The following is a 24,805-nucleotide window of genomic DNA, read 5'->3' on the forward strand; positions in this document are numbered from 1 at the left end:
TCACCTCCAGGGACATCGCTTCCACCAAGGACTTTCTGTGAAACTGAGTAAAGCTAGGTGTAAACTCTTTCTTAAGCTAAGGTTAATTAGATATCTGAATTCCAAACTACCTAGTATTTTTAATCTAAATAAAGAAATAATTTGTGTAGTCATTGTCTGTTGTGGAGCTTAAACTCCAGACTGAAATCAAGAATATACTTATTTAACTATTCATTTTTTATTTTCTCCGGCTTTGAGAGGTAAACTACATTCTAAATTCAAATTAATACTAATAGTGGATTTTTAAGCTTATGCAAGTTTATCACCAAATACTAAAATAGCTTTTAGAATTCTTAAAACTTAAAACACTGCCATTACTTACGAATAACAAAGATTAACATTTTTTTATTTTTTATTTATTTTTTTACTCAGATCAACATGTAGTATGCTTTTAAGAACAGTTTTAAACCCAGGCATAATGACTCATCAATAATCCAGCATCTGGAGACTGAGGCAGGAGGAGGGTGAATTGAGGCCAAGTTAGTCTACACAGTGATTTGAGGCTTGCCTGAGCTATGAACTACATAGCCAGATCCTAGTTAGAGGGGAAAATCTGTTTTTTCCTAAATAAAACAGTTAATGTACTTCAAAGGGAATATTACTGGAAAATGTCATAATTTTAAAATGATGTGTTATTCACTTCTCTAACTTTTTTTTAAAAATGAGTTGTCCTTTCTTTATTTTTAAGGAAACAAAACATTACAAAAGCATCCTGACGGTCACTTTTGAAGTTGGTTTTCAGCATTTCTCAGCCTTTGGGGTGAGATCAAATGATGAAATTGATTTTCTTCCGTCAGCGTGATCTGGGCTTTTCCTTTGACCTTGCACAACACCAACTATTGGAAATAATTACTTTAGAAACTCTTGTAGTAATGGACTAACATGTTGATGTTTTTCTCACTGACTATTTTTCAAACTCACTAGAGCCTCTGGAGCGCCCATGAAGATCAGTGAGGGCAGTTTGTACAGGGAGAGTCACGCTAGCCTACACCTGCCCCTCACCAAGTCCAGCTCAGTTAGGTCTCCTTCACATGGTCGCGTCTGTGCAGTGAGTCCTCTGAGTCATGGGTTTAGCTGAGAAAGTCAACAGAAGAGAAACCTGACGTTCACACAAACAGGCCATGTTTCCCTCAGCTCCCAACAGGCACTTCACCTGGGAATACTAGACATATTTTCTTCATTTTATGTGCTAAGCCACAGAAGAGACCTTCCCAAACCGAAGCAAGCCAAGGTGACCTCTACCTTCCCGAGTAAGAGTACATCACACTTAGCCCCACACAACAACCTCATAGGAGACATCACCCCAATACTTGGCAAAAAAAAAAAAATAGCTATTAATTCTTACACTTGAAAGATACAGGATATTTGTTAGACACAGGTGTCAGGTCCAAAGGGAACCCAAAACAACAGTCCTGGCTTAGCTTTAGATGGACAATGGAAAGCTGCCGCTCACTCTCATCATTTCTCAGGTTTCTATCTGGCAGGAAGAGCCACTTGCCTCCTGGCATGTACCGATGGTGAATACCAAAGCCATCGGCCTGCAGGCCTGGTCCCTAAGTGTTTTCTTTATAACCCAGGAGGCTTTTCTCTGCTCCTACTCTTTTCTCTGCTTCTAGAGATGGCACAGGCCAGTCCACCCCTCTCCTCTCTGCGCCCCCCCTAGAAGTAGCCATGACTGCTTTTGACTTCCTCCAAAGACCTCTGGCTAGTCTCTCTTTCCTATCTATAAAACAAAACAAAACAAAACAAAACAAAACGCCTTCCCACCATGGTCATTTCGAGGTTTCTCAGTACCCTTGCTTACAGTGGGTATTTCTGAACTTTGCTTCCTAGATTGAGAAAACTGCATGATGAAACTCAACAACAGACATGATATCACCAGGCTGAATGGTGGAGAGCAAAGCAGAAATGCTTCCACGGCTTTGCTTTTAAACTGAAACAATGGGGTCTGCAGAAGCTAGTGCCAATCCAAAGGAATCTTCCAGTCATTCATCCCAGTAATGCCGTGATGACACAAGTACCCCAGCCTCCTTCTCGGGACGCATTTGAAGACAATGAAGGAGTTGTTAAATTTCTCCAAGAACTGCCTATAAATCTTGTGCCTTGGAGACATTTTTGACATTTAGAAACAAGAAGTCTGTTTAGCTCAGAGTGTACAGAGTACAAGTGTGAGCTGCAGACGTCTAAAAGTATACTGCGGGAAAACCTTGGACAGATACTCACTTAGGTTCTTCTTAAATAGGATCAAATCTCATCGAAACAAATGCTCACTAAAGCTACCAACTCACAGCCCCTCAGGGACCCCAGGAGAACGGACCCCCGTCTCAGGAGCCAGAGCAGGACTTTTCTATGTTTGGACATTTTGAGGGAAGAGGAATAAACCAGTTCACAAGGAGAGGGTTCTCTATCCTGTATGGTAAGGACTTTTTTAAAAAGTAAATTAATAATGCATTCCTCAGACATCAAAGGAACTAGCATAGACTGGTATTAACCCTGAATGTCTGAGTTTTTCACTTCACTTATATCAAAATATATATGTCAACTTTAAAACAATAACCTTCTCATGGAATTTCTGATGGCCTTTAAGCCAGTCCTACAGGCTGTGCTCACCCTGCACGTCACCAGGGCAGGAGCTCCCTGACTTCCCAGGACAAGGCAGACTGTTGCCTGTTTCAGAGTCCTCTTCTACCTGGCTGCACTTGGCACTGAAATGCTTCTCGATTATGTCCCTACATGTGTTTCACTGTATCAGGCTTCTGAGTCACATTCTAGCTACTGGAACTGCAATTTTATCATCTTAGCAAAACTAAGATTATTCACATCTAGTGGTTTTGTATTTGGCCTGGAATTCACTATGTAACCCACACTGACTTCAAACTCATGGCAATCCTCCTGCCTCAGCTGAAATTGTAAACATGAGTCACTGTGCCAGTTTTTACAAACATATTTTGTTGTTATGGAATATTATTTTAAGATGTGTCACATTTGTTTATGCTGTGGAACATTTGTTTAATGATGCAAAGATGTGTTGCATTCTTTTATGTTGCATTTGTTTAACTTGATGAAGCTGTGTTACTGTGCCTGTCTAAAACACCTGATGGTCTAATAAAGAGATGAACAAACAGCCAATGGCAAGACAGGAGAAAGGATAGGTGGGGCTGGCAGGCAAAGAGAATATATAGGAGGAGAAATCTGGAAAGAGAAGATCCAGGAACAAGAAAAGGAGGAGAACATCAGAGACCAGTCACCCAGCTAAACAGCAAGCCATGGAGTAAGAAGAAAGTTATATAGAATAGAGAAAGATAAAAGTCCAGGGGCAAAGGGCAAATGGGATAATTTAAGAAAAGCTGGCTACAAACAAACCAAGCTAAGTCCGGAGTATTCATAAGAAAGAATAAACCTCAGTGTATTTATTTTGGGAGCTCAGTATCGGGTCTCCAAAGAGTAAAAAGTTTAAAAAAAAAAAAAACCTGCATTTTGGTATACCAATGTGAGGCTCAAATATCCACCAGGTAGGGCCTGAGGAAGCTGGAAAGAAAGAAAAGATATGGCTCCTTTAAGAAACCCTGCTGTACAGCAGAGCACTTAAACAGCCTTTTTTCACACTAAATAGAAACAAAAAAACTGAATTAAAATGCCTGTCACAGTGCAGGGCACTGGCATTCCGTAGCTGGGGGTGGAATGCAAACCTTATGGAGTTTGCTTTCAATATGGCAAAGCTAGCCATTTGGGCAAGAAACTGCTTTGCCTTGACTGCTGACAATATGCTATATAAACTGGACATGCAGGACCCACAGGAAGGTGACTGCTGAACTTTGCTAAAACAAGGCAAGACAGTCCTTCAAAATTCCTGCTTCAGAGAAGAGTCTGCCTGAAGATGGATGCCCCAACTTTGCAGAGTGGTATGGATTATGCTCATTGTTAATAAAACACTGGTTGGCTAATAGCCAAGCAAAAAGTATAGGCAGGGTGATCAGACTGGGGATACTGGGGGAGAGATAGGTGGAGACAGGGAGATACTAGCCGCTGAGCAAGCAGAATTTGTAGAAAATGAGGAAATAAGCCAAGTGCCACTTGGCAAAGCATAAATAGAAATATGGAATAATTTAAGTGTAACGGTTAGCTAGTAATAAGCCCGAGCTATTGGCTGAGCATTTACAATTAATATAAGCCTCTGTGTGGTAATTTGAAAGTGGCTCATGGGGTTGGAAAACTCCACCTACATATGGCTCTTCAACATGGGGCTGGAATTTCCACTTAAGACCTAACAAAACATTAAAAAAAAAAAAAATTTAAACACACACAAAAAAAGAGCCAAGAGTAACTTCTTAGTCTTGTGTCTCTCATACCTGCTGAGGTAGAGAGACACATCTCGTGGCAACTGCCAGCATGCCATAAGCTAAGTCACATGGTGGGTTCCCATAGTCTCACATGGGCCGCAGTACAGAGAGGCATCTCCCAGTCACATGCTATGTGGCGGGTTTAGAATTTTTGTTCATGCAAGCAGAAAAGATTACAGATGCACAGTAAGGACAGAGTCAGACAAAAACGCCTCTAAAATGTTTACAGTGTATTTGAAACGTGCATAGGCTTGGAAGAGGGAAAATAAAGAATATATACAGTCTTAGACTAAAAAATATAGTTTTAAAATAAAAAGTTCTTTAAAAAGGAAGAGTAATAAAAACTATACTAAGCCACATAAAGATGAGAAAAATCCAGAGTCAAGATCCTATATGTTCTTGTGTTGTCTTTAGATTTTTCTGACTGTTAATGAACAAATAATAACTACTAAGAGACATTTGATTATGAAAACTGCTATATTAAACCAACCTATATATTTTAAAATTATCTTGACTTCAAAATTTAAGTCAAAAAATATGTTACTTTGGGGAGATGTTATGCTTTTGTTTCCAAAGGAAGTGAGAGGCTACAAATTCATTTCAGGTTTAAAAAAAAAATCCTGTTTGATGAAGAAAGACATCCTGAAAAGTCTCTAATGGCAGTGGGTGTTGCAGATGACCCAATATCTCAGAACGCCTCTGTTGCAGTTCCTTCTGAGTTCTGCATCTAGAGCAGCTTCAAGGGAACTGGCCGAGATGATCCAGCCTCACAGACTACTCCAGTTATGTCTTGACCATAATCCTAAATTTTCTCAGGAACATTCAAAGATAACAGTGTCCCCAAAACAACAGGAAGTAGTCTGGAGAATGAAGCCCACTCCCCCATAAAATAAATTATAGATATTTGTCATTGTTTAAGGTGTTTGGTCACAAATTGTTATTGGTCATAGTCAGAAAAAAAAAAAGCTAAAAAGGAAGACAGGACAGGATGTGGGGAAAAAAAGACCAGCCTAAAAAGACAAGACAGGATATGGAAAGGATACCCAGCCTGAGACAACAGCAATATTACATTTTTAATATTTTCCCTTTATTCAGAAGAACTGTAAGTACCTAAAAACCTCAACGGTGATAGAGATATGTTTCCCAGTCCATTTATTACAGGCTTTATAGAGATAGTACACTCTGATGCATATTGTTAGCCAAACCAAAGTCACAGCTGGGAGACTCCAGCGTCTTCCTGTAGGGGAAATGATGCTATCATCCTGATACTCACCAGGCCTGGAAGACTGTGGCACTCCTACAGCATGTGTGTTCAGATGCTGCAACAGAACACTGCCAATAGGATGGCTCAGAAAAATAAGAACTCATCTTCTCATTTCTGGGGGCTTGAGGTCTACAGTCCAAAGGCGGACAGGCTTCAGTTCCCTCTCAGAGATTTGGAGGAATCCCTTCCAAACCTCTTCCTAGCTTCCAGTGAATGACAGCAATACTTTGGTGACTTTGGCTTGTAGATCCATCCCTCCATTCCCTGCCTTTGTCTTCACGTGCTATTCTCCTGGTATCCAGGTCTCCTGTCACATAAGGACGCCAGTCATGCTGGACTTAGGGCCTATCCTACTCCAGTTTGATCTTATCATAACTTGATTGCATCTGCAGACTCTTTCCAACAGTCTCAGGCACAGACGCCAGCACTTAGAACATGAGCACACATCTGCGTGAGAGAGAATCCAACCCATAAAATATGCAGAGTGCCTCACCAGTGGAGCCAGTAAAAGCAGGAGAGAAAGCCCAACATGGCACAGAACCCAGCTAAGAGAACATTCACACCGTTGTTGCTATAAACAATAATGAAATATGAGTATATCCCAAAAAAGAATAAATTTGAAGATGGGTTGAAAAATTAAAGAGCAATGTGTTTCTTATCTTTTATCCACAGATCTATGTGTTTTACAACCTTGATGAAAGCTCAGACAGAAGAAAAAGAACCACACCTCCCAAAGGGTCAGAAGAAGTCAGGCAGTGCTGTCAATGCCTTGGAGTTCCACTGTGTTCCCCTGTGGCCCTCAGACTCAGTGTGGATAGTGAAATGAATTAGGCAAAGGTAGAGATCAAGATCCTTAACAAAACACCTAACTCATAATTAACAAAATTCTCCCAGTTACTGAAAGGGTTTGGATGAGAGTTCAGAAGGGACTCACATGGATTACTGGGAAATGAGGGATTTATTAGAAAAGTTACCAAGGCATAAACAGATAGACCACAGCATGGCCAGGTCTTAGAAGAGAGTTCAGAGATAGACAGCATGGGGATAGGGGGCTCCCATGGTAGAAATCGGGGTCTCCTCTTCTACCTTTCTGAAGGTGGTGGCGATTTCACAGTACAAACCGGCAGCCAGACACTGGTTCACTGGGCAAGGGGCAGGGAGGGGGTGAAGCAGGATGTGCGGTCACCAAAGACCCTCTGATACAAACTCACTTCCCAGGAAGAGATCCTGGCATCTAGCAGTGTGTCCGCCAGGGAATCAGTCACAGACGATGTCTCAGAAGGGCGTCTGTGCTATCTGGGGGAGGGTAACAGGGGCTGGATTTAATTCAACACTAGTACAGTTACTCCCGTGTAGCCCTGAAGTCGACAGCACGCTACCAATGACAACCATACAAATAGTCTATTAGTAATACATTATGGCTTGTGAGATGTAAAGACAACAAACGCAGCTGAACTCTATGACTTACTACAGAGGCAAGATCTCGGACACATTCCTAGACAGACTGAGCAGTGCTTACAACATGCATATTGAGGGAAGCACACAGGAGCCGTGGCTAGATAAAGATGAAATGAGTGTTTTTCTACTGGGCTGATAAAATTTAGATGTTCTTAAATGAGCATCACAACACTGCATCAACTTTATGTATTAGGCAACAGTCCAAGCATGTCACTCTTTCTGGAATTTCAGAACTCAATCTTTTGTGTCTGAGGCAATCTTGGCATGCAGCAAGATCCATGTCATCACTGTAAAAAATAATAATAAAAATAAAAAAAAACCACCCACTCACTGTGTAGACTGTAGCCAGCAAAGTGACAAAGTCCTTTAATCCCAAAACTCAGGGGCAGAGGCAGGCAAGTCTCTGAGAGCCTGATCTACATGATGAGTTCCAGGACAGCCAGGGCTTCCTGGTGAGCTTGTATTCAGAACTCTCCATAATCTCACAAATATTACAAGACTCCAAAGCATCTTTGAGCAGCTCTGCCTGTTTTAAACTTCCCAGGCATGGTCTACTGCACTCCTTCAGGACTGTTCTAGTTCAGCACACTTCTCCCTGATGAAGGAAAGGCAGCCATGCTGGACTGCACCTGCCTGGGCACAAGGCTACAGAGGGATGATGCCACAGCTTATCTCCAGCAACCTGAGAGAACGACACACGCCATCAGAAGACTGGGGCCTTGTCAGGGGACCATCGGGGGTCCAGCTGCACCACGGGTCACAGCAGTAGTTACACGCTTTCAACTTGATTTAACTGGAGCTTAGCATCCCAGGGCTGAGGAAATGCTGCTGGAGTAGGCAACAGAATTGTAGCTTCAACCCACTGAGAAAACATAAAACAAGGCTGCACACAGAGAGCAAGGGAAGAGATGCAAGTAAACAAACTTAGAGGCCGAAATGAAACATGTCTAAGGATTCCCAGGTGAATTTTCTTGAAGACAAAAACCAGAAACACCCTCCCCTGCTGATGTTCACAAGACCGAGTGAGACTCTCTGACTTCAAAGTTCTTTCTCTTACAACTAGAAGCACAACACACACACACACACACACAGCAGAAGAGCCTCCCATGCTGAATCTCTCTTACCTTCCAGAGCTCGGGGGGCCCTTCTACAAGTTTCGCTTTCGTGTGACAGTATTTTAGGGCCAACTGCAAGCACTCGGTTCCAAATTCCAAGTCATAGTCACTACACTGGTAACAAAGGAAAAGAGAAACATACATGGAGGACTTAACGAACTATAACACAATTGGAAAAAACAAAGCAAAACAAAACAAAAAAGCCTTTTATTTTACAAATGAGTAAAATATGAAAGGAAGCGCTCAGAGAATTAGCAAATGAGTTAATTATCTGACTGTATTATAGAATAATCGTTCTTATGCCCTAAAAATGAAATAAAGCAATGAGCGAACAGGAAAGTCTAAACCATCACAAAGAGCTGGGCTCCCTGGATGCCTTCGACTAGAACAATATTTCTTTCTGTTGCTCATCTGAAAGTAGGGCTGAGGAATTCCCACGTCAGAAATCTTCCTTTAACAATCTTCCTTTTACACACATCTGTAAAATCCAAATCCCTGTCTTCCATTTATAACATGATACTAAGCCATCACAGCTATTATTCATTTTAATATTTGGAATATCAATATATCATTCTTTTTTCTTTCCAGAGCTGAGGACCGAACCTAGGGCCTTGCACTTGCTAGGCAAGTGCTCCACCACTGAGCTAAATCCCCAACCCAATATATTATTCTTAAAACATTTGTATCTTTGTTTCTAAACACAGAAATGGTTCAGGCTTTCACTATATAGAAAAACAAAAATTTCCCAAACACAGTAAAACATACATAAATTTAGGTAGAACCAGCAAAACCATTAAGCAACGATATAATTCACTGAAGCTCTGAATAATATACCATCTACATAAAGATAAATAACACACAAGTCATGTCCTCAGAGGAGCTTCAGTCTAGCGGGGAGGCTGACTTCAGAAACCGGCAACAGGATGTCGTCTGCACCCTGGGAGCTTATCTACAGGAATCACACAGGAAAAACTACCTGACTGTAGTTTAAGGAGGGCCTATCAGAGGCAGCGGTCTCTGGTCGCCAGCAGAAAGACTAACTGGAAAATGAGGAACAACATCTAATCAAGTGATGTCTTGTCAAGGTAAGAGCATCAAGGCATTTTTATTCCCAAGTTTATGTGTGAGGATGCACCTGTGTGTGAGGATACACCTATGCATGTGTGTGTGTGTGTGTGTGTGTGTATGTGTGTGCATGTGTGTATGCACCTATGTGTGAGGATGCACCTGTGTATGAGGATGCACCTGTGTGTGAGGATACACCTATGTGTGTGTGTGTGTGTGTGCACGCACACGCGCGCGTGCGCATGTGTATATGCACCTATGTGTGAAGATGCACCTGTGTGTGAGGATACACTTATATGTGTGAGGATGTACCTGTGTGTGAGTATGCACCTATATGTGTGAGGATACACCTGTGTGTGAGCATACACCTATATGTGTGAGGATGCACCTATATGTAAGGATGCACCTGTGTGTGAGGATGCACCTATGTGTGAGCATGCACCTATATGTGAGGGTGCACCTGTGTGTGAGGATGCACCTATATGTGTGAGTATGCACCTATATGTGTGAGCATGCACCTATGTGTGAGAATGCACCTGTATGTAAGGGTGCAGCTGTGTATGATGATCATGAGACACAGGTGTACAGGTGGGTGATGGCGATCCGAACTCCAGTCCTTATGTTTGTGTGACAAGTACTTTACCCACTGAGCCACCCTGTAAGGGGAACAGCAGCAAGGCACAATAATAAATACAGTATTCAGCACAAATTCCAAAGTTACTTTATTGTACTGGAAGATGACAAAATCCTAACTGTAGTAGCCTTTGAAATTCATGAAAAAAAGCCGAATATGCAAAGTCTCTATTTCACCTGAACAGTTACAACTCACGTCTTCTATTTTTATGTGCTACATCATAGAATTTCAAGGAATGCTTAAATCCGAAATCAGGAGTTACATTTGATAAGTTAAGATGAATGCTGGTGGACCTCTGCTTTATAGTTTCAACATTCTTACAATAGTATCTGGTACTATGGGAGATATCTACAGAGGGAAGAGCTAACCCATGGTAACACAATAACAAATAACAACCTTGACTTTCCCCGAAAGGAAAAAAAGAAAGAATGAACATTCCCTAGCCAGCCTTGCTGATGCTCACAAAATGCGTCATGAGAAAAGTCTGGAGGACGAGTCCCTTCCTGTCTGCCTCCCATGGTGCAGTGAAACACACGAGATGCCATGCTCTTGGCTATGCCATAGGTGAGTCTGTGGAGAACAGGAAAATATAATGCAAATATTTATGAAATTTATTCAGGAAAAGAGGCTGGACTTTCTTGGAGACAAGTCTAGACTTACCAGTATATAGATTAATATTATAACAGTAATGGGGCTTGAAGACATTTTATAATAAAACTTTTCTTTAAAAGTGAGTTCAGAACTCTGCAGTCAGTAAAAAAATCTGAATGTCTGCTATTCAAAATATTAAGGGACAGATTCTTTTTCCTAAGACATGGAAAATTACAAGATACGATACACGTATGTGAGCAAAGGAAAGGCAGAGAAGTACCAAAGGGAAACTCTGTCCTTCAGTCTGTCAGAGCTGTAGTCACAGGCTAAGGAAGGAACTTTTGACCTCAGAAAAGTTCTGCTTTCCTATGAGAGCAAGGTCGCATGTCCTGGCTCATGCATATCCATATGCAAAGGGAAGAGCCACTGCTGGTCAATGAGGACACAAGGAAGACCCAGCTGGAGAGCTTGGTCCCTTCCCTGTGGTCGCATTGGTGGAACTTTTAGACTATACAACTAATGGAAGGGGTGTGCCCTTGAAGGAGATATGGAACTGCAGTGTCTTCTTCTTCTTCTTCTTCTTCTTCTTCTTCTTCTTCTTCTTCTTCTTCTTCTTCTTCTTCTTCTTCTTCTTCTTCTTCTTCTTCTTCATTTCCAGACCCCCATGAGATGAGCAGTTCCCTCTGCCCTGAGTGCCAGAGATTTAACCACCTGTCCATAGCCCCAGAGCAAAGGGGGCAAGAGGCCACAGACCAAAAGCCACGAAACCATGAGATAAACATTTCCTACAGATAAGTCATTATATCATGTATTAATCACAACAGAAAGTGGACTAATATTCTCCCTACTTGGCCTGTTAATCCATAGATGTGAAGAGAAGGATCACCACCAAAATCATGGCCAAATTAATTAAAACAAGTTTTATTAGTGTATTCAGGCTTCCTCCCCCTAAGGCAGAGTTCAAGAGATCAGCACTGGGTGTGGAAAAGATAAGGTTTCTATAGCTCAGAATTAAGGGGTTTCTTAATGGGAGATTTGGCGGGGAAATAAGTTGGGGGGGGGGTCACAGAAGCAGAATATAAGCATAACAAGTTGGTCATAACAACCTTCTGAAACAAAGGCTGCAAGGCGGTCATAACAACCAAGGTATGGTTACCATGTCCTGGAACAGGCAGTACAGAACCATTTGCAGCTAAGGTTACAGGTGTGGCTAGCTTAATCTTGAAAATCAGATATTTAATCATAAATAGAAACATTTACTATAAGATGGCTTTTAAGTCCAAGATGAAGGCAGGCTGGTTCATCAGGCCCTCCTCAGTAACCCTTTCCCCGGGAAGAAGCTCTCACATACACATCTAGCTTTCTGCCTATTGGTTCCCATTGCTGACCACTTCAGCCGTTAAAACCCTGCACATATTAATCTCATACACTTTCCGTTCCCAGCAAAGTAACCCCAGCATCCTTGCCATGCCCGACTTGGTTACACGTGCTCTCTGTCTGCTATTTTCTGACTTTGCACATATGCTTATGCTTCCGAGATAACCGCAGTTACTGGGTAAAAGATAAACAGAACTTTGGCAATGCTGTAGTTATGGAGGGAGGGGCAGGCACTTCTGTGCATGTATGATGAATCCTCATTCTTTTCATGATCCTGAGCCTCTAGACTGTGGAATCATCAGCTGAGTCCTCTGAGCTACAGGAGTTGGGCCAGAGTTGGTTATTTCACCTCTCCATTGTGTTAGTTGTACTTTCTCATTGACGTCACCAAGTAAATACCTGGAAGACCAACTTAAAGAGATTAATTACTTTGCTCAGTTTCAGGTAGGAAGGGCATGGCAGAGCATCTCAGATTATGATGGACAGGAAGGAGAGAATTAACAGAAAGGAGCCAGAGCATGATGTAGTTCCACAGTATATACAACTTCCTTCAACAAAGGCTCACCTCTCACAGTTCCACCACTTCTCGATACTCTATTCAAATTTTGAATGCATCAATTAGCTTTCCAAATTTCCTAAATGCTGTTCAATTCGGTCAAGCTGACAACCAAGATAAACTCTCTGAGTCATGCTGATCAGGCTCAGGCTCTCTTGACACCACTTACTAGGAAAATTTCTGCTCTGGTAAGTTTTGATTCTGTATTTATCTATTTGTCTTTCCAAATTAGTGACACTAGTGTGACCTATTACCTCACATGTCTCAATGATGGAAGAAGTGCTTATTCCACTTTTACACATGCTATGATGGAGCAACAGCTTCTAAGCTCCTTAAAGAAGACCACACATACTTTTGAGAAGGCTACAAGAGGTGATAGTCTACAAAACTGGAAGAGAAACATGAGGCAAGAAAAGACATGCAATATGGTAAGCCTATCTACACAAAGGAGTGAGAAAAGGAATTCCAGGATAGGAGTGAAAAAGGAATCCCAAGTCATAACTCTGCGGAAGCAGAATGAGAACAGATAAGAGGCTCATCATAAAGAATATCTGTGGGAGGTCTCAAAATAAATAGAATGCTTCTAGACTTGAGAATCAGACATCAGGATTGGCACGAAGCTGTTTCACTTTTGTATGTTTCCCATGTATGCACTTTTCTGTGACTACTTCTTGCCTCAAAGAATGTAACATTTATGCAGTATATTGTACTATGCAGGGGAAAAGTGCTATATTTCCTAAAAACAAGTGCTTACTAGAAAGTGTAATTTTATTTCAAATATAGATATTTAAAACTTTCAGAAAACCAGCCTAATGTTCCAGTTATAAGCTACAGGGAAAATAAAATCTAAACACCCAAATCTAAAATCATATCTATGCATTGTTACTCTATCATACAATTTTAACTCTGGCTAGCAGTATGACAAACAGAGGATATTAATTTTCACACATGCCAATCAACTTGTGCTTATAATTACTATCTCTAAAGCGATGTACAAACTGTGCACACTAAAACTTACAGCATGACCCTTCATAGGTTTGATGTAAACAATAGAAATGCAGCCATGCTGTAGTGAATACGAGGCACTGTGGCCAATTGAGAGCATAGATATGGGGAACACACAGACCTGGCTTCCACCTGGGGAAGGTTTCAGACTGGAGACAGACTAATCTGTCCCCTAGCATCTTCAATTTGATGAATAGTGACTATGAGTTAAATGAGAAAAAACATTACAGTAACTAGGAGGCATCTGTCGAGTGATTACTGGTAACAAGTTGTATATGTGGTCTAACGGATGATCTATGATAAATTAAAGCCCCAAATCTGGGGTTTGGAAAGCTGTCAGCACCAGATCAGTCCCCATCACTGGTTAGGCAGAGCTTTCTTTTCTCTGCGGGGAGACTGGAGGTGAGCCTGACAATGTAGGCAGGAAGGCCATCTTTACCCTCTACTTTCCTTTATGCTTAATGTCTGCTCAGAAAAGAGATTTGTCTACTACATCACAAACAGCAAGACTTCCTTCCTTCCATGGCAGAAAACATTCCAGTGCTTATGAATGCATGTAATTGTGTTTTCCTTATTCATTGATCCATCGATACATATTTCAATATTCCCCATCTCAGCTGCCATGAAGAAGGCTTCAGTGGACATCAGTATATATATTCCCCTGGTATGATCCATGCACTGTCCTTAGCCATGCATTGGAGGAGGACTGCCGGGCTGAGGTTGTATTTATAATCTTTAATATTTTAAGGAAACCAGATCATTTTCAGTAATGGATGCTTTGGGTCACATTGTCACCAATAAAGTCCGAGAATTCCCCTCTCCGCATCCCAGCACACTTTCCTCTTCCTGGCATTCTGATAACGGCTATCCTAGAACATATGAACTGACTTGTCTTCATATGAACAACTAATTTCTGTTATACACCTGCAGACTTCCCTTTTGGAACTCGTTTGGAATGCTCACTTCTAGTAGCAATCTCGAACTTGAACCCCTAACTCATTATCCCTCTTACCCCCCAACACTGAACCCTCCTGGTTACCTCACTGAGGCTTCAAGCTCATGAAACCAATACTTGCTCTTTATTGGAAAAATCACCACTTTCTTAAATCATGGTTAAATGCCTGAAGAGATTTATTACCAGGATCCCAGCTTGCTTGTTCTGCTATCCTAATAGTAGCTGTTCTTTATAAAGCCAGTCCACAAATTAGCCATGTTGCAATCAGCTTTCTTAGTTGGTAGTTTATACATTTATCATGTATATGTGCACATGCTATTAAAAACCAGTACCTGCCAGGCATGATGGTATACATTTCAAATCCTAGAACTCAGGAGCAGAGGCAAGCAGAAATCTGTGAGTTTGAGGCCAACCTAATGTACATACAGAGCACTGACCATCCAGGGCTACACTGTGAGACACTGTTAAAAAAAAGAAAAAGAGAATGATAACCAAAAGTCTGCCTCAAGGCTTAATGTGAAAACAATCCACTCATTGTTGTAGAATACTACTTTAAGGTGTGTTAGATTTGTTTATGCTATGGAATATTTGTTTAATGATGCAAAGGTATGTTGCATTCTTTTATGTGGTATTTGTTTAACCCTGTGAAGCTATGTTACTGCACCTGTCTAAAACACCTGGTGGGCTAATAAAGAGCTGAATAGCCAATGGTGAGGCAGGAGAAAGGATAGGTGGGGCTGGCAGGCACAGAGACTAAATAGTAGAATTCTGGGAGGAAAGGAAGAAAGAGAAGAGAGAGGAGGATTCCAGGGGCCATCTACCAAGCTACACAGCAAGCCACGGAGTAAGAAATAATCAAAGTTATACAGCAATAGAGAAATATAAAAGCCCAAAGGAGAAAGATAGATGGGATAATTGAAGAAAGGCTGGCTAGAAACAAGCCAAGCTAAAGCCAGGCATTCATAAGTAAGAATAAGTCTCCTCCATGTGTTCATCTGGGAGCTGGGTGGTGGGCCCCCCAAAACACCAAGAGCCAAAGAACAAAAGAGGAAAAACAATCAAGAACAATTCATCCCCCTATAACTAATGTTGTCTTCCATACAGGCTGTAAACACTAGCCTCGTATTTATTTCTATGTTTAACAGTCAATATTTGCCCAGTTACACATATGCAGAAGACCTGTGGTCAGTTACAATGAACTTGTTCATGACACAGTTGTGGGGTGGCAGAGCTCTGGTTCCTGTTTCCTCAGCCGGCTTAGACTGGAGGGGCAGCAGCTGTCGACTGTCTTCCCGTGGCTGTGAGAGCAGCACAAGAGGACAACCCAGCACTGCTGGCCCACTGTCAGCCTCCACCCGTTACATCCAGCAAAACCCCTCTGCCCAATGCAAATCAGGCAGACAAGTACACATTGAGAATGAGACGCTTTGCCCAGAAGGTTCATGGCAACGGTACAAATGCAAGGCACTGTTTCCAGAAGACGGTGACTCTACTCTGCTTGTGTGATTTACCTACCACACAATGCTTCTAATTAATATATCTGTGATGTGACCTTTTGGTTTTTCTTTTTTATTTATTTATTCTATTTTGAACAACAACAAAAAACAAGAAAGAAGTTTATCTCTTTTCCTCACCACAATACACAGCCGTCCTTTCCACTCCCATGATTGCGACGGCGTAGTTTTGATCTCACCAGCACTGACTATGCGGACCTTTCTCACAGCTAAACACATAATGCTAAAAGTTACTTTCCTGAATAAGTTTGCTTGGCCTGGAATCCAAGCTTGTCTTTTGTTTTATTTGGTTAGCTTTCTGTGTGCTTATAACTCATTCAATACTGCGCGCACACTTGGCTACCCACACCCACATCTACTCTCGAGATATGCTAAGAATCATGAAAAAGTCACCCTTGGAATCTTCTACTCTTTTCAACAGAGACCATTGTACTTTCTGCCAATTCCATAGGTACTGTCCTCAGAATACCACCTACCATCCCAGGGACACTCACGATCTCTGTCATTCAGCCCAGCCCTGTGTTTGCTGTGCAGTCTTCTTGTTTTAGGTGGCTTATTTTCCCAAAACAAATCCTCCAAGAACTTCCTATGGAAAGATTGCACAGAGACGTTTATGAAAATCCCTCAGACTGGTATGTTCAGGAATTTCCTCTTAAATTGGACAGATTGCACAAACAAGGACAGAAAGAAAAGCCACAAAGATGCTGGCTGCTGAGAGGGAGCAGGGGCTTCCCCGGTCAGCCGTCAGCCTGCACAGGTTCTGGAGTCACTGTGGGAAAGCACCTTGGCCCTCCACTGCGGCAGCCTGTGTTCTCCTCTTCTCACTCCTCCTCCCAGAGCTGACTTCTCCGTCAGCTTCTTCTCACAAACGTGCACTGTTTTCTCTTTCCTCGGCTCCTAAACTTGGAGAGCTCTTTGCTTGCCTCCAGTTGCTGGGAACTTTGCCCTCTTACATCTACTGAGTCTCTACCATTAATTCACCTTTCCGGCTAATTTTCTTTGTTACTGGCATTCCTCCTATTCTTGATCTTAAGGATTTATGACAGCTTTTTTTCCTTTCTATTCCCTTGAATGATGTTTAAGTTGTGAATAAAATGATATAAATTGTCCAGTCCACTATCAGTACCTAGAAACAGAAAATGTGTACATACTAATTACATACATATTCCAAATTGACTTCTACAAAGATGGCTTCCCCTCATATGGTATGCAATTGTAGCAGATTTTTAAACATAAAGTAAATGAATATGACTCACAGGGATTCAAAACCTCTGGGGAAAAAATGTATTGTGTATAATGCGATTATTTTTCTGGGAAAGGAAGGATTTCTTAATTTTCAGAGGTTTTACAACCCTCCTCCCCCAAAAAAGGTTAGAAACTATTGTTTTATGGTAATCATGTAATGGTCCATGGCTACAAATAATCTGATTATACATCCTTCCATCCATGACAACATTCAAATTACTATTGCAGTGGGGCAGCCCGGGAAGTTTGCCCAACAGGGAACAATATATACATCAGAGTAAAGCGAAATCAAAGGCATGCATGCACAGGTTTCTCGTTCTGTCCTTGGAGGAGCATGCTCACAATAGTCAAGTATTAACAAAATAGACCAGTCTACAATTAGGTAAACAATGAACACCTGCATTCAATTTATCATCTCAAAATCAAACCTGAAGCATTTTGCATACATTTACATTGCTTGAATTATGCAATGCTGCTTAGAGTTGCATGAGACAGTTATCCAAGAAGCTTTGTTCTTCTATCAGATCATCTTCTGAGTAAACAGCCTCCGACTGTGTCCATACGGGGTTGATACAGAAACACCCCTCACTTTATGAGAAGTAAAAGCACAAATGATGTGGATAAGCACAAGATTACCAAGATTTCTTTTTGGGTAGGAAATTTTAAATGAGTTTACACAATGCATTTGCAAAGGCCTTTAAATACCTAGTATTACGAAAAAAAAAACAAAAGCTATCAGATTATTCCAAATCTTGGCAAGCTTACACAGCCAGTGCTCAATACGATAGCAATCCCATCCATAGCTGTCAGCTCAGCAACGCAGAGACTTTCAATTCAAATGCATGGATCCAGATAATTAGTACAAGGTAGTATTATGGGAAACAACTTCACTGATAATAGGTAATACTGAAATTGCACTTTTAGCCCTTCACGACCAAATATTGCCCCAAACAATAAAAAGGAAAAATGTCAGTGGACTGTTTGACTCTCATTTATCTTCTTGGGTAAACTACTCAAAAGTTAGACAATAAAATCAGAAAATGAAATAGTGGCCTAAATTACAAGCCATTAATCTTATGTGGCAATGAATTATCTAATATGTGTAAACAACTGAAGGAAAACAAAACCCTTATCACCATCTAAGCACAAAGATAAGAAAGATTTAAATTCCTGCAAGAACTGTCAGAGAGTTTTGCCACCAGCGCATCAAAGGAGCCTAAAGAACTGAAATGAGCCCAAGACATTCAGAGGAGGGAGAGCCCAGGTCTAGACTTAGTGTCTAGACCTAGCAGCAGGATCAGCCACACTACTCAAAGGTAGACAATGTATAAAAGCCAGTCTACTGCAGTGGCTAGTGGTCAAAAGAGTTGAAGTTACCTGCAAGGCATAGTCATACTCACAGGCAGTTGAAAACTTATCTCCCAACTTTTAAGTGAGAAATATGGAAAAGAATAATTGGAGACATTGGATAACATCTGCTCACTAATGAAGCAAATGTTCATGGGAAATTTCCCCGCAATATGCTGAGAAGAATAAGTTAGGCTGAGAGGGTTGAGTAGGTAGGAAGCACACAGGCACATATAAAATGAGGAGCTCACTGTCTTAGTGGCCACATGCCACACATGGAGAAGCCAAACAGAGATACCCATGATCTTGTTACACATCTTTTTTTCACTCAACTGATACATCCTAACTCATAACAAATGCAAGTTTATTGCAATCAGAACTATAACAATCTGCATTAATTCCCAACAGACATTATCCTAAGTCTTTTCCTAAACAAAACTATGGTTATAAAATTATTTTTTCTACTTTCTGCACAGCTTGACCAGGGGTGTCTTCCTGAACTTCTCCTTCAAGCTGGCCCCTTCCTCCTGCTCCCTAGCTTTCATCTCACGTGGAGTCTGGAGAACTATTCTGCAAGTCTTCCATACTGCAAAGTGCCTCACCATCAACTCTCCACTAAATGTGACCCATGAAACTCAGCTTCTGACAAATTCTGTGGCCCCTCTGCTTAACAAAAACATTTCTTTATTCTGTAAGGTCTATGTTCTTCTAACAAGACAGATATCATAACAGAGGAAGAATTAAATCCACTTAAACACTAGGCAATCAGGCTGAACACTAATAAAACAAATCTTTTAAACAATAAAATAGAACGAAGGACAAAAATGTGAATGAATTTCAAAATTCTTACTATAGCAAGCAAGACAGATTGTAAATCCATGAGTTCATTGATACGGCTTATTTATTTATTTACTTATTTACTTACTTACTTACCTATTTATTTATTTATTTATTTATTTATTTATTCTTTTTGAGACAAGTTCTCTCCACATAGCACTGGCTTTTTACTATGCAGACCAGATTCCTCAAATTCCTCAGACTCACAGATATTCTGATGGAGGAATGTCTTTTTGTATGCTGTGAAAATATGTTGCTCTGTTTGGTTCATAAATAAAGCTGTTTGGCCAATGGTAAGGAAGAACAGGGTTAGGCGGGACAGTCTAACTAGAGAGGAGGAAGGAGAAAGGCAGAACAAAGGAGACGCTCCCAGTTGCTGCCATGAGAAGCAAGATGTAAAGATACCAGTAAGCCACAAGCCACATGGCAAAGTATGGATTTATAGAAATGGATTATTTTAAGATGTAAGAGCTAGCTAGCAAGAAGTCTGAGCCAGTAGGCCATATAGTTCATAATTAATATAAGCCCCTCTGTGTTCATTTGGGTCTGAGCGGTTGCAGGACCACAAGGATGTGGAGCCAGGTGGGCACAGGAAAACTTTCAGTCACAAGATTCACCTGCCCCTGCCTCCAAAGTGCTAGGATTAAAGGTGTGTACCAACATGCCTGGCTTTGATATGGCATTTTAGAGTAAACTACAGAGGCAGAAACCAGACTGGTGGTGTCCAGGGTCAAAGGGCAGTGAAAGGGAGCCAAGCACGGGGAGCACAAGAAGCATGAAGCTATTTGTCAGGTGTACTTTGTTGTAAAGTTTTCAGAGCTACACACTTTGTGATGCTTACCAAGAAATTTGAGTTCTGCTTTCATATAGAGTATGTCCCAGTGAACCTTAAATACAAAAAACATCATTTATAATAACAAAAAAAACAAGCTACCCTATAATAAATTTAACAAAAGAATTTTAAGACTTCTTGAGAGTTGAGTTTAGTGTAAATGTATTTTTAATTGAAAGAGATTTGACTATTCATAGATGCTATATTAGAAATATCATAGTTCATCCTCAAATCACCCTCTGATAAATTACAAATAAAATAAATAATCCTAATATATTCTTTAAAATTGTAAAAATCTAAACCCTAAAATTTATATAAGAAATAAAGCCCTAAAATCCCATAGTACTATTAAATAAGAATCTCAGTCAATATAACTTCCTAAATATTTTATTGCCAATAAGTTATAAATTACAATTGACATATTCTTTGCCTTATGCCTATTGCCATAATAGTATCATGTTATAGCAAGTAGGATACCTTGCTAAAAAGAACAAATCTCCAAGGGAACTTGATAGCAGAAAAGGATACATGTAGTTGTAAATATCTGACAGCTGGCATTACAAGTAAGTGGGAAATTAATGAGGACTTATTCTGCAAATTGTATTGGCTAAATTGGTTATTACTATACAACTTTTTCTCTGTACCCAAATCAAGGATAAAAGTTTAGAAAAAAATTATATTGGAGAATATTTTTTTGCCCTCAAAGTGGAAAGTTTCCAAGTACAAAGTCTCCAAGACTCTCAAAAATCCACAAAATTGAAAAAAAAAACCAAAGAGAGAGAAGTTAATTGCTCCACCTATAACAAAGAATTTATTCAGTATATAAAAGGACTCTAAAGAGTCAATAAAGAATAAATCAGCATAAAACTAACAGAGTGGGCAGGAATGGCTCATCAGGTAAAGGCACTTGCCACAAAGTCTGATGACCTGAGTTTCTCCCTAGGACCCACAGAAGGAGAGACCTGATGAGCACACACCGTGCCCATGTGTCCTAATTGACACACATGCCCATGGTACACATGTGCCCACATGCATACAGATACATAAACAAATAGATGTAGCTATTTTGAACAAGTATGAAGGCACACGCCTTTAACCCTAGCACTTGGGAAAACAGAAAGGAAACTCATACATGAAATGCTATTTAACATATACTGGAATAGAAAGTTTGAAGACCACACAGACATCGACGTCACCACTTGGAAAACCCTTCTGTCTCTCTAATAAATTTAAATGTATACATACTATAGACAAAATTCTCCCATAGATATGTCTCCTATATATTTCATAAAAACCCAGGAGATATACATATGGTACTGTTGTAGATAATATTCATATGAATGACTTTGCTCTGTGACTATAATCCTACTGAGTACAGATGCTTTCACTGACCTTTGACTTTGTGTATGGCCAAAGGATAAAAATATGAATGCTGCCGGGCGTTGGTGGCGCACGCCTTTAATCCCAGCACTTGGGAGGCAGAGCCAGGCGGATCTCTGTGAGTTCGAGGCCAGCCTGGGCTACCAAGTGAGCTCCAGGAAAGGCACAAAGCTACACAGAGAAACCCTGTCTCGAAAAACCAAAAAAAAAAAAAAAAAAAAATATGAATGCTGAAGTGTACCTGTTCAATGCCTAACACTTAAGGGTCCCAGCTCATGTTTGCACCTGCCTTCCTGTGTCCCTACTAGTCTCCATCACATCACATTCTCCTTAGAAAGGCGTGATCTAGGATAACCTTGCCATTTGCAGAGAGAAGCATGCAAACATTCTTTTAGGCAAACTGATGAGAACATCAGTACCTAGAAATCCTTTGTTCATAACAATGACCCATTATGGGCTATACTGTATCTGCTCTGTTTGAAAGTCTCATCTCTGGAAACCTAAAAACAGGACCTTTCTTAAAAATGATGATTTCACAAAGGCCAACAAGTTAGAATTAAGTCATTAGGATGGTCCCTGGTCCAATCACCGTGTCCTTTTAGAGTGGCAAATTTTAGACAGAGACGAACACACAAAGAAGAAAGACACACTAGGTAACAAAAGTGCTGCGTCCACGTACCAGGAGAGGCGAGGCTGCCAGCAAACGCTGGGAGCTGGGAGAGACAAGCGCGGCTGGTATCCTGGTGCCACCCAGGGCAGCAAGCCCACGCCTAGTCAGACTGGCAGGCTCCAGAAATGAAACACAGTAACGTTCTGCTTTTACTAAGCCACTCTGAGGAGTTTTTAAAACCTAAGAAACTAATATATGTATTATAAAGCAAAACAAAATAGTAACAGAACACTAAAAACTTAAATTCCTACCTGGCATTAAGAGGTAAAGAAACTGAACGGAAAAAAAAAAAATCATGTCATGTAGTGGCACGAATAACAATGCTCCACATAACATGACAGGTAGAAAATATTTCTAATGAACTCATAAATTTGGACATGATGGCTTCCAGGTGTTCCCTATATCTACACCCTCAACCACATAGCTTTACATCTCTCCCCACAAAGGTAGACATGAAACCTATGTCTGTATACTGATGATAAGGACAGTAAAAAAAAAAAAAAAAAAGGCAGAAACGACAGTGTTCCAATTACACAGTTGGCTTTGGGAGAGCTTGCACACTTCTGTCCACACCTGCACCATACCTGTAAGAACAAGCCTAAACAACCCACTGGTCAAAGAAAGATGATACAACAGGCCTGACATGTCCACACTTGCATTTTATTTATTTGTTTATCTATCTATTTATTTATTTAGAATAGAAAAAAGAAAGTTAAAATTTATTTTGAAGCACAAAAGACATCAAATAGCCAAAGCAATCTTATATAAAAAGATTAACGCTGATGGTTTCACAATACCAGATTTCAAAGTACACTATAGAGCCATAGTAACAAAATCAACATGGTATTGGCTTTCAAACATACCCATTGGACTAGAAGAGACCATTCAAATATAAATGTCATCTGATTTTTATGATAAGGTGCCAGGTAATTTGTAACTATTGCAATAAGCTAGGGAACATAAATAAAAGATATACAGATTGAGAAAGAAGACATATTTTTATATTTGTAGAATATTGATTATGTAGATAATCCCAATGAACCAACCTAACATATATGTTAGTGTATTGATGCAGGGGGAGAGGCTTGGTCCCGCCTCAGCTGAATGGACCAGGCTCTGCTGACTCCCATTGGGAGGCTTTGCCTTGTCGGAGGAGGGAATTTAGGGTGGATTTGGGGGAAGAAGGCTGGGGGTGGGAGGAGGAAAGGGAGGAGGATCTGTGATTGGTATGTAAAATGAAAAAAAAATTCTTGATTAAAAAAAATAAACAAATACATCCTAAATGTTTTATTAAGCTTATATGTAATATTACACACTCTTTGGCATGATTTTATTATATTTTCAATTTTGGTCTTTGTATGTAGAAATATGATTGCTTTCTTTTTATAAAACTTGCGTTTTATAAAAGTTAACTGTACCCATGGACAACTGTCATCAAAGTGGTGAGAACCAAGGGAGCTAATAACCACTGGCATAACAAAAGAATCTGATAGTCTGTTTTCTGGAAAAGTTGTTTCAAGTTAGGCTAAACTATACAGAATTTAATAAACAATCAAATATTACAACCATAGAAAAGTAATAAGCTACAAATATATTGAATAGAAATAACAAAAACTACAAAAAAGAACAAGTCACAGGAAAATAGTACCAGTGTAATTCAATCCATAAAGACATCAAAAGTAAGGAAATTTTCAAATAAATAGAGGAGGGCAAGGAAATTAAGAGTAAACAGAAGCCATGTGAGAAGAGGGGACTACAAACCAGAACAGGAATAAAAATAGGCAAGACACACAGCATGCTGCATGAACGTAAACTAAATGTGTGTGCTTTATCTTTAGAAGAATTCACCAAATGTACAAAATACCAGCTAAGAAATGTATCATGCCCCTCCACGAACAGAAGCCTTTGTTGCTGGAACAGGCGTAGGTCCTCATACCCTTCCCTCACATGGCACACAGAGGTGCAGACTGGTGAGGAAGTACTGATGTTACAGGCCAGGGTTGTCTTAACACTGGAAGCTTAAGCAGGAACATGTGGCTTCTTCATGTAATTCTTCTTTAATGTTTATCAATGCCTATGTGTTATCATTTAATAATACTGTTTAATAAACACTAATATCTAATAAATGTGATTTAGATATTATTAATTATTCCATCAAGATTTAATATTCATCTTCTCTCACAGTTTACTGACAGAGTTCTTAAGTCTCTTTAGCGTCAGTGAGTTAGGTCACTCTATTTGCTCAGTTGTGATAAAGTAAAATGAGCATGCAGACTCACAAGCAGGTCACTTTACTCACTTCTCTGCATATTGTGTGTATTCCATGATGGAAGAGAAGAGCACACCAACCACCCACGTTATACTTGACTCTGGGCACTCACCTTGGTATAATTTGACTTCAACCAGACCCTGATGTTAAAAAGCTACCTTGGTCCTTTCCACTTTGAAGGCAGTTGTCCATTGATACAGTTAACTTTTATAATATGCAAGGAAATCATTCATCAATATTAACAGACCAAGAGACTAAGCATATTCTAGGTGCACAATTACCAATCTCATTATTCTCATGCAGTCAGGCCAT

At 40.3% G+C, this 24,805-nt stretch overlaps 1 protein-coding gene across 4 annotated transcripts in view; it reads right to left on the reverse strand.

Annotated features, from left to right (window-relative positions):
* The window catches only part of Crppa (CDP-L-ribitol pyrophosphorylase A), a 298,812-nt gene that overhangs the window by 178,657 nt on the left and 95,350 nt on the right, over positions 1–24,805 (reverse strand). For 3 of the 4 annotated variants that reach the window (XM_006983945.4, XM_076550761.1, XM_042260702.2), the window contains exon 4: positions 8,226–8,330. The exons of the other annotated variant lie outside the window; for it this stretch is intronic. In XM_006983945.4, coding sequence (XP_006984007.1) covers positions 8,226–8,330 — 105 coding nt within the window. The remainder of the gene's footprint in view (positions 1–8,225; positions 8,331–24,805) is intronic. 4 annotated transcript variants of the gene reach the window in all.

Source organism: Peromyscus maniculatus, chromosome 14 (assembly GCF_049852395.1).
Source record: "Peromyscus maniculatus bairdii isolate BWxNUB_F1_BW_parent chromosome 14, HU_Pman_BW_mat_3.1, whole genome shotgun sequence".
Taxonomy (NCBI): domain Eukaryota; kingdom Metazoa; phylum Chordata; class Mammalia; order Rodentia; family Cricetidae; genus Peromyscus; species Peromyscus maniculatus.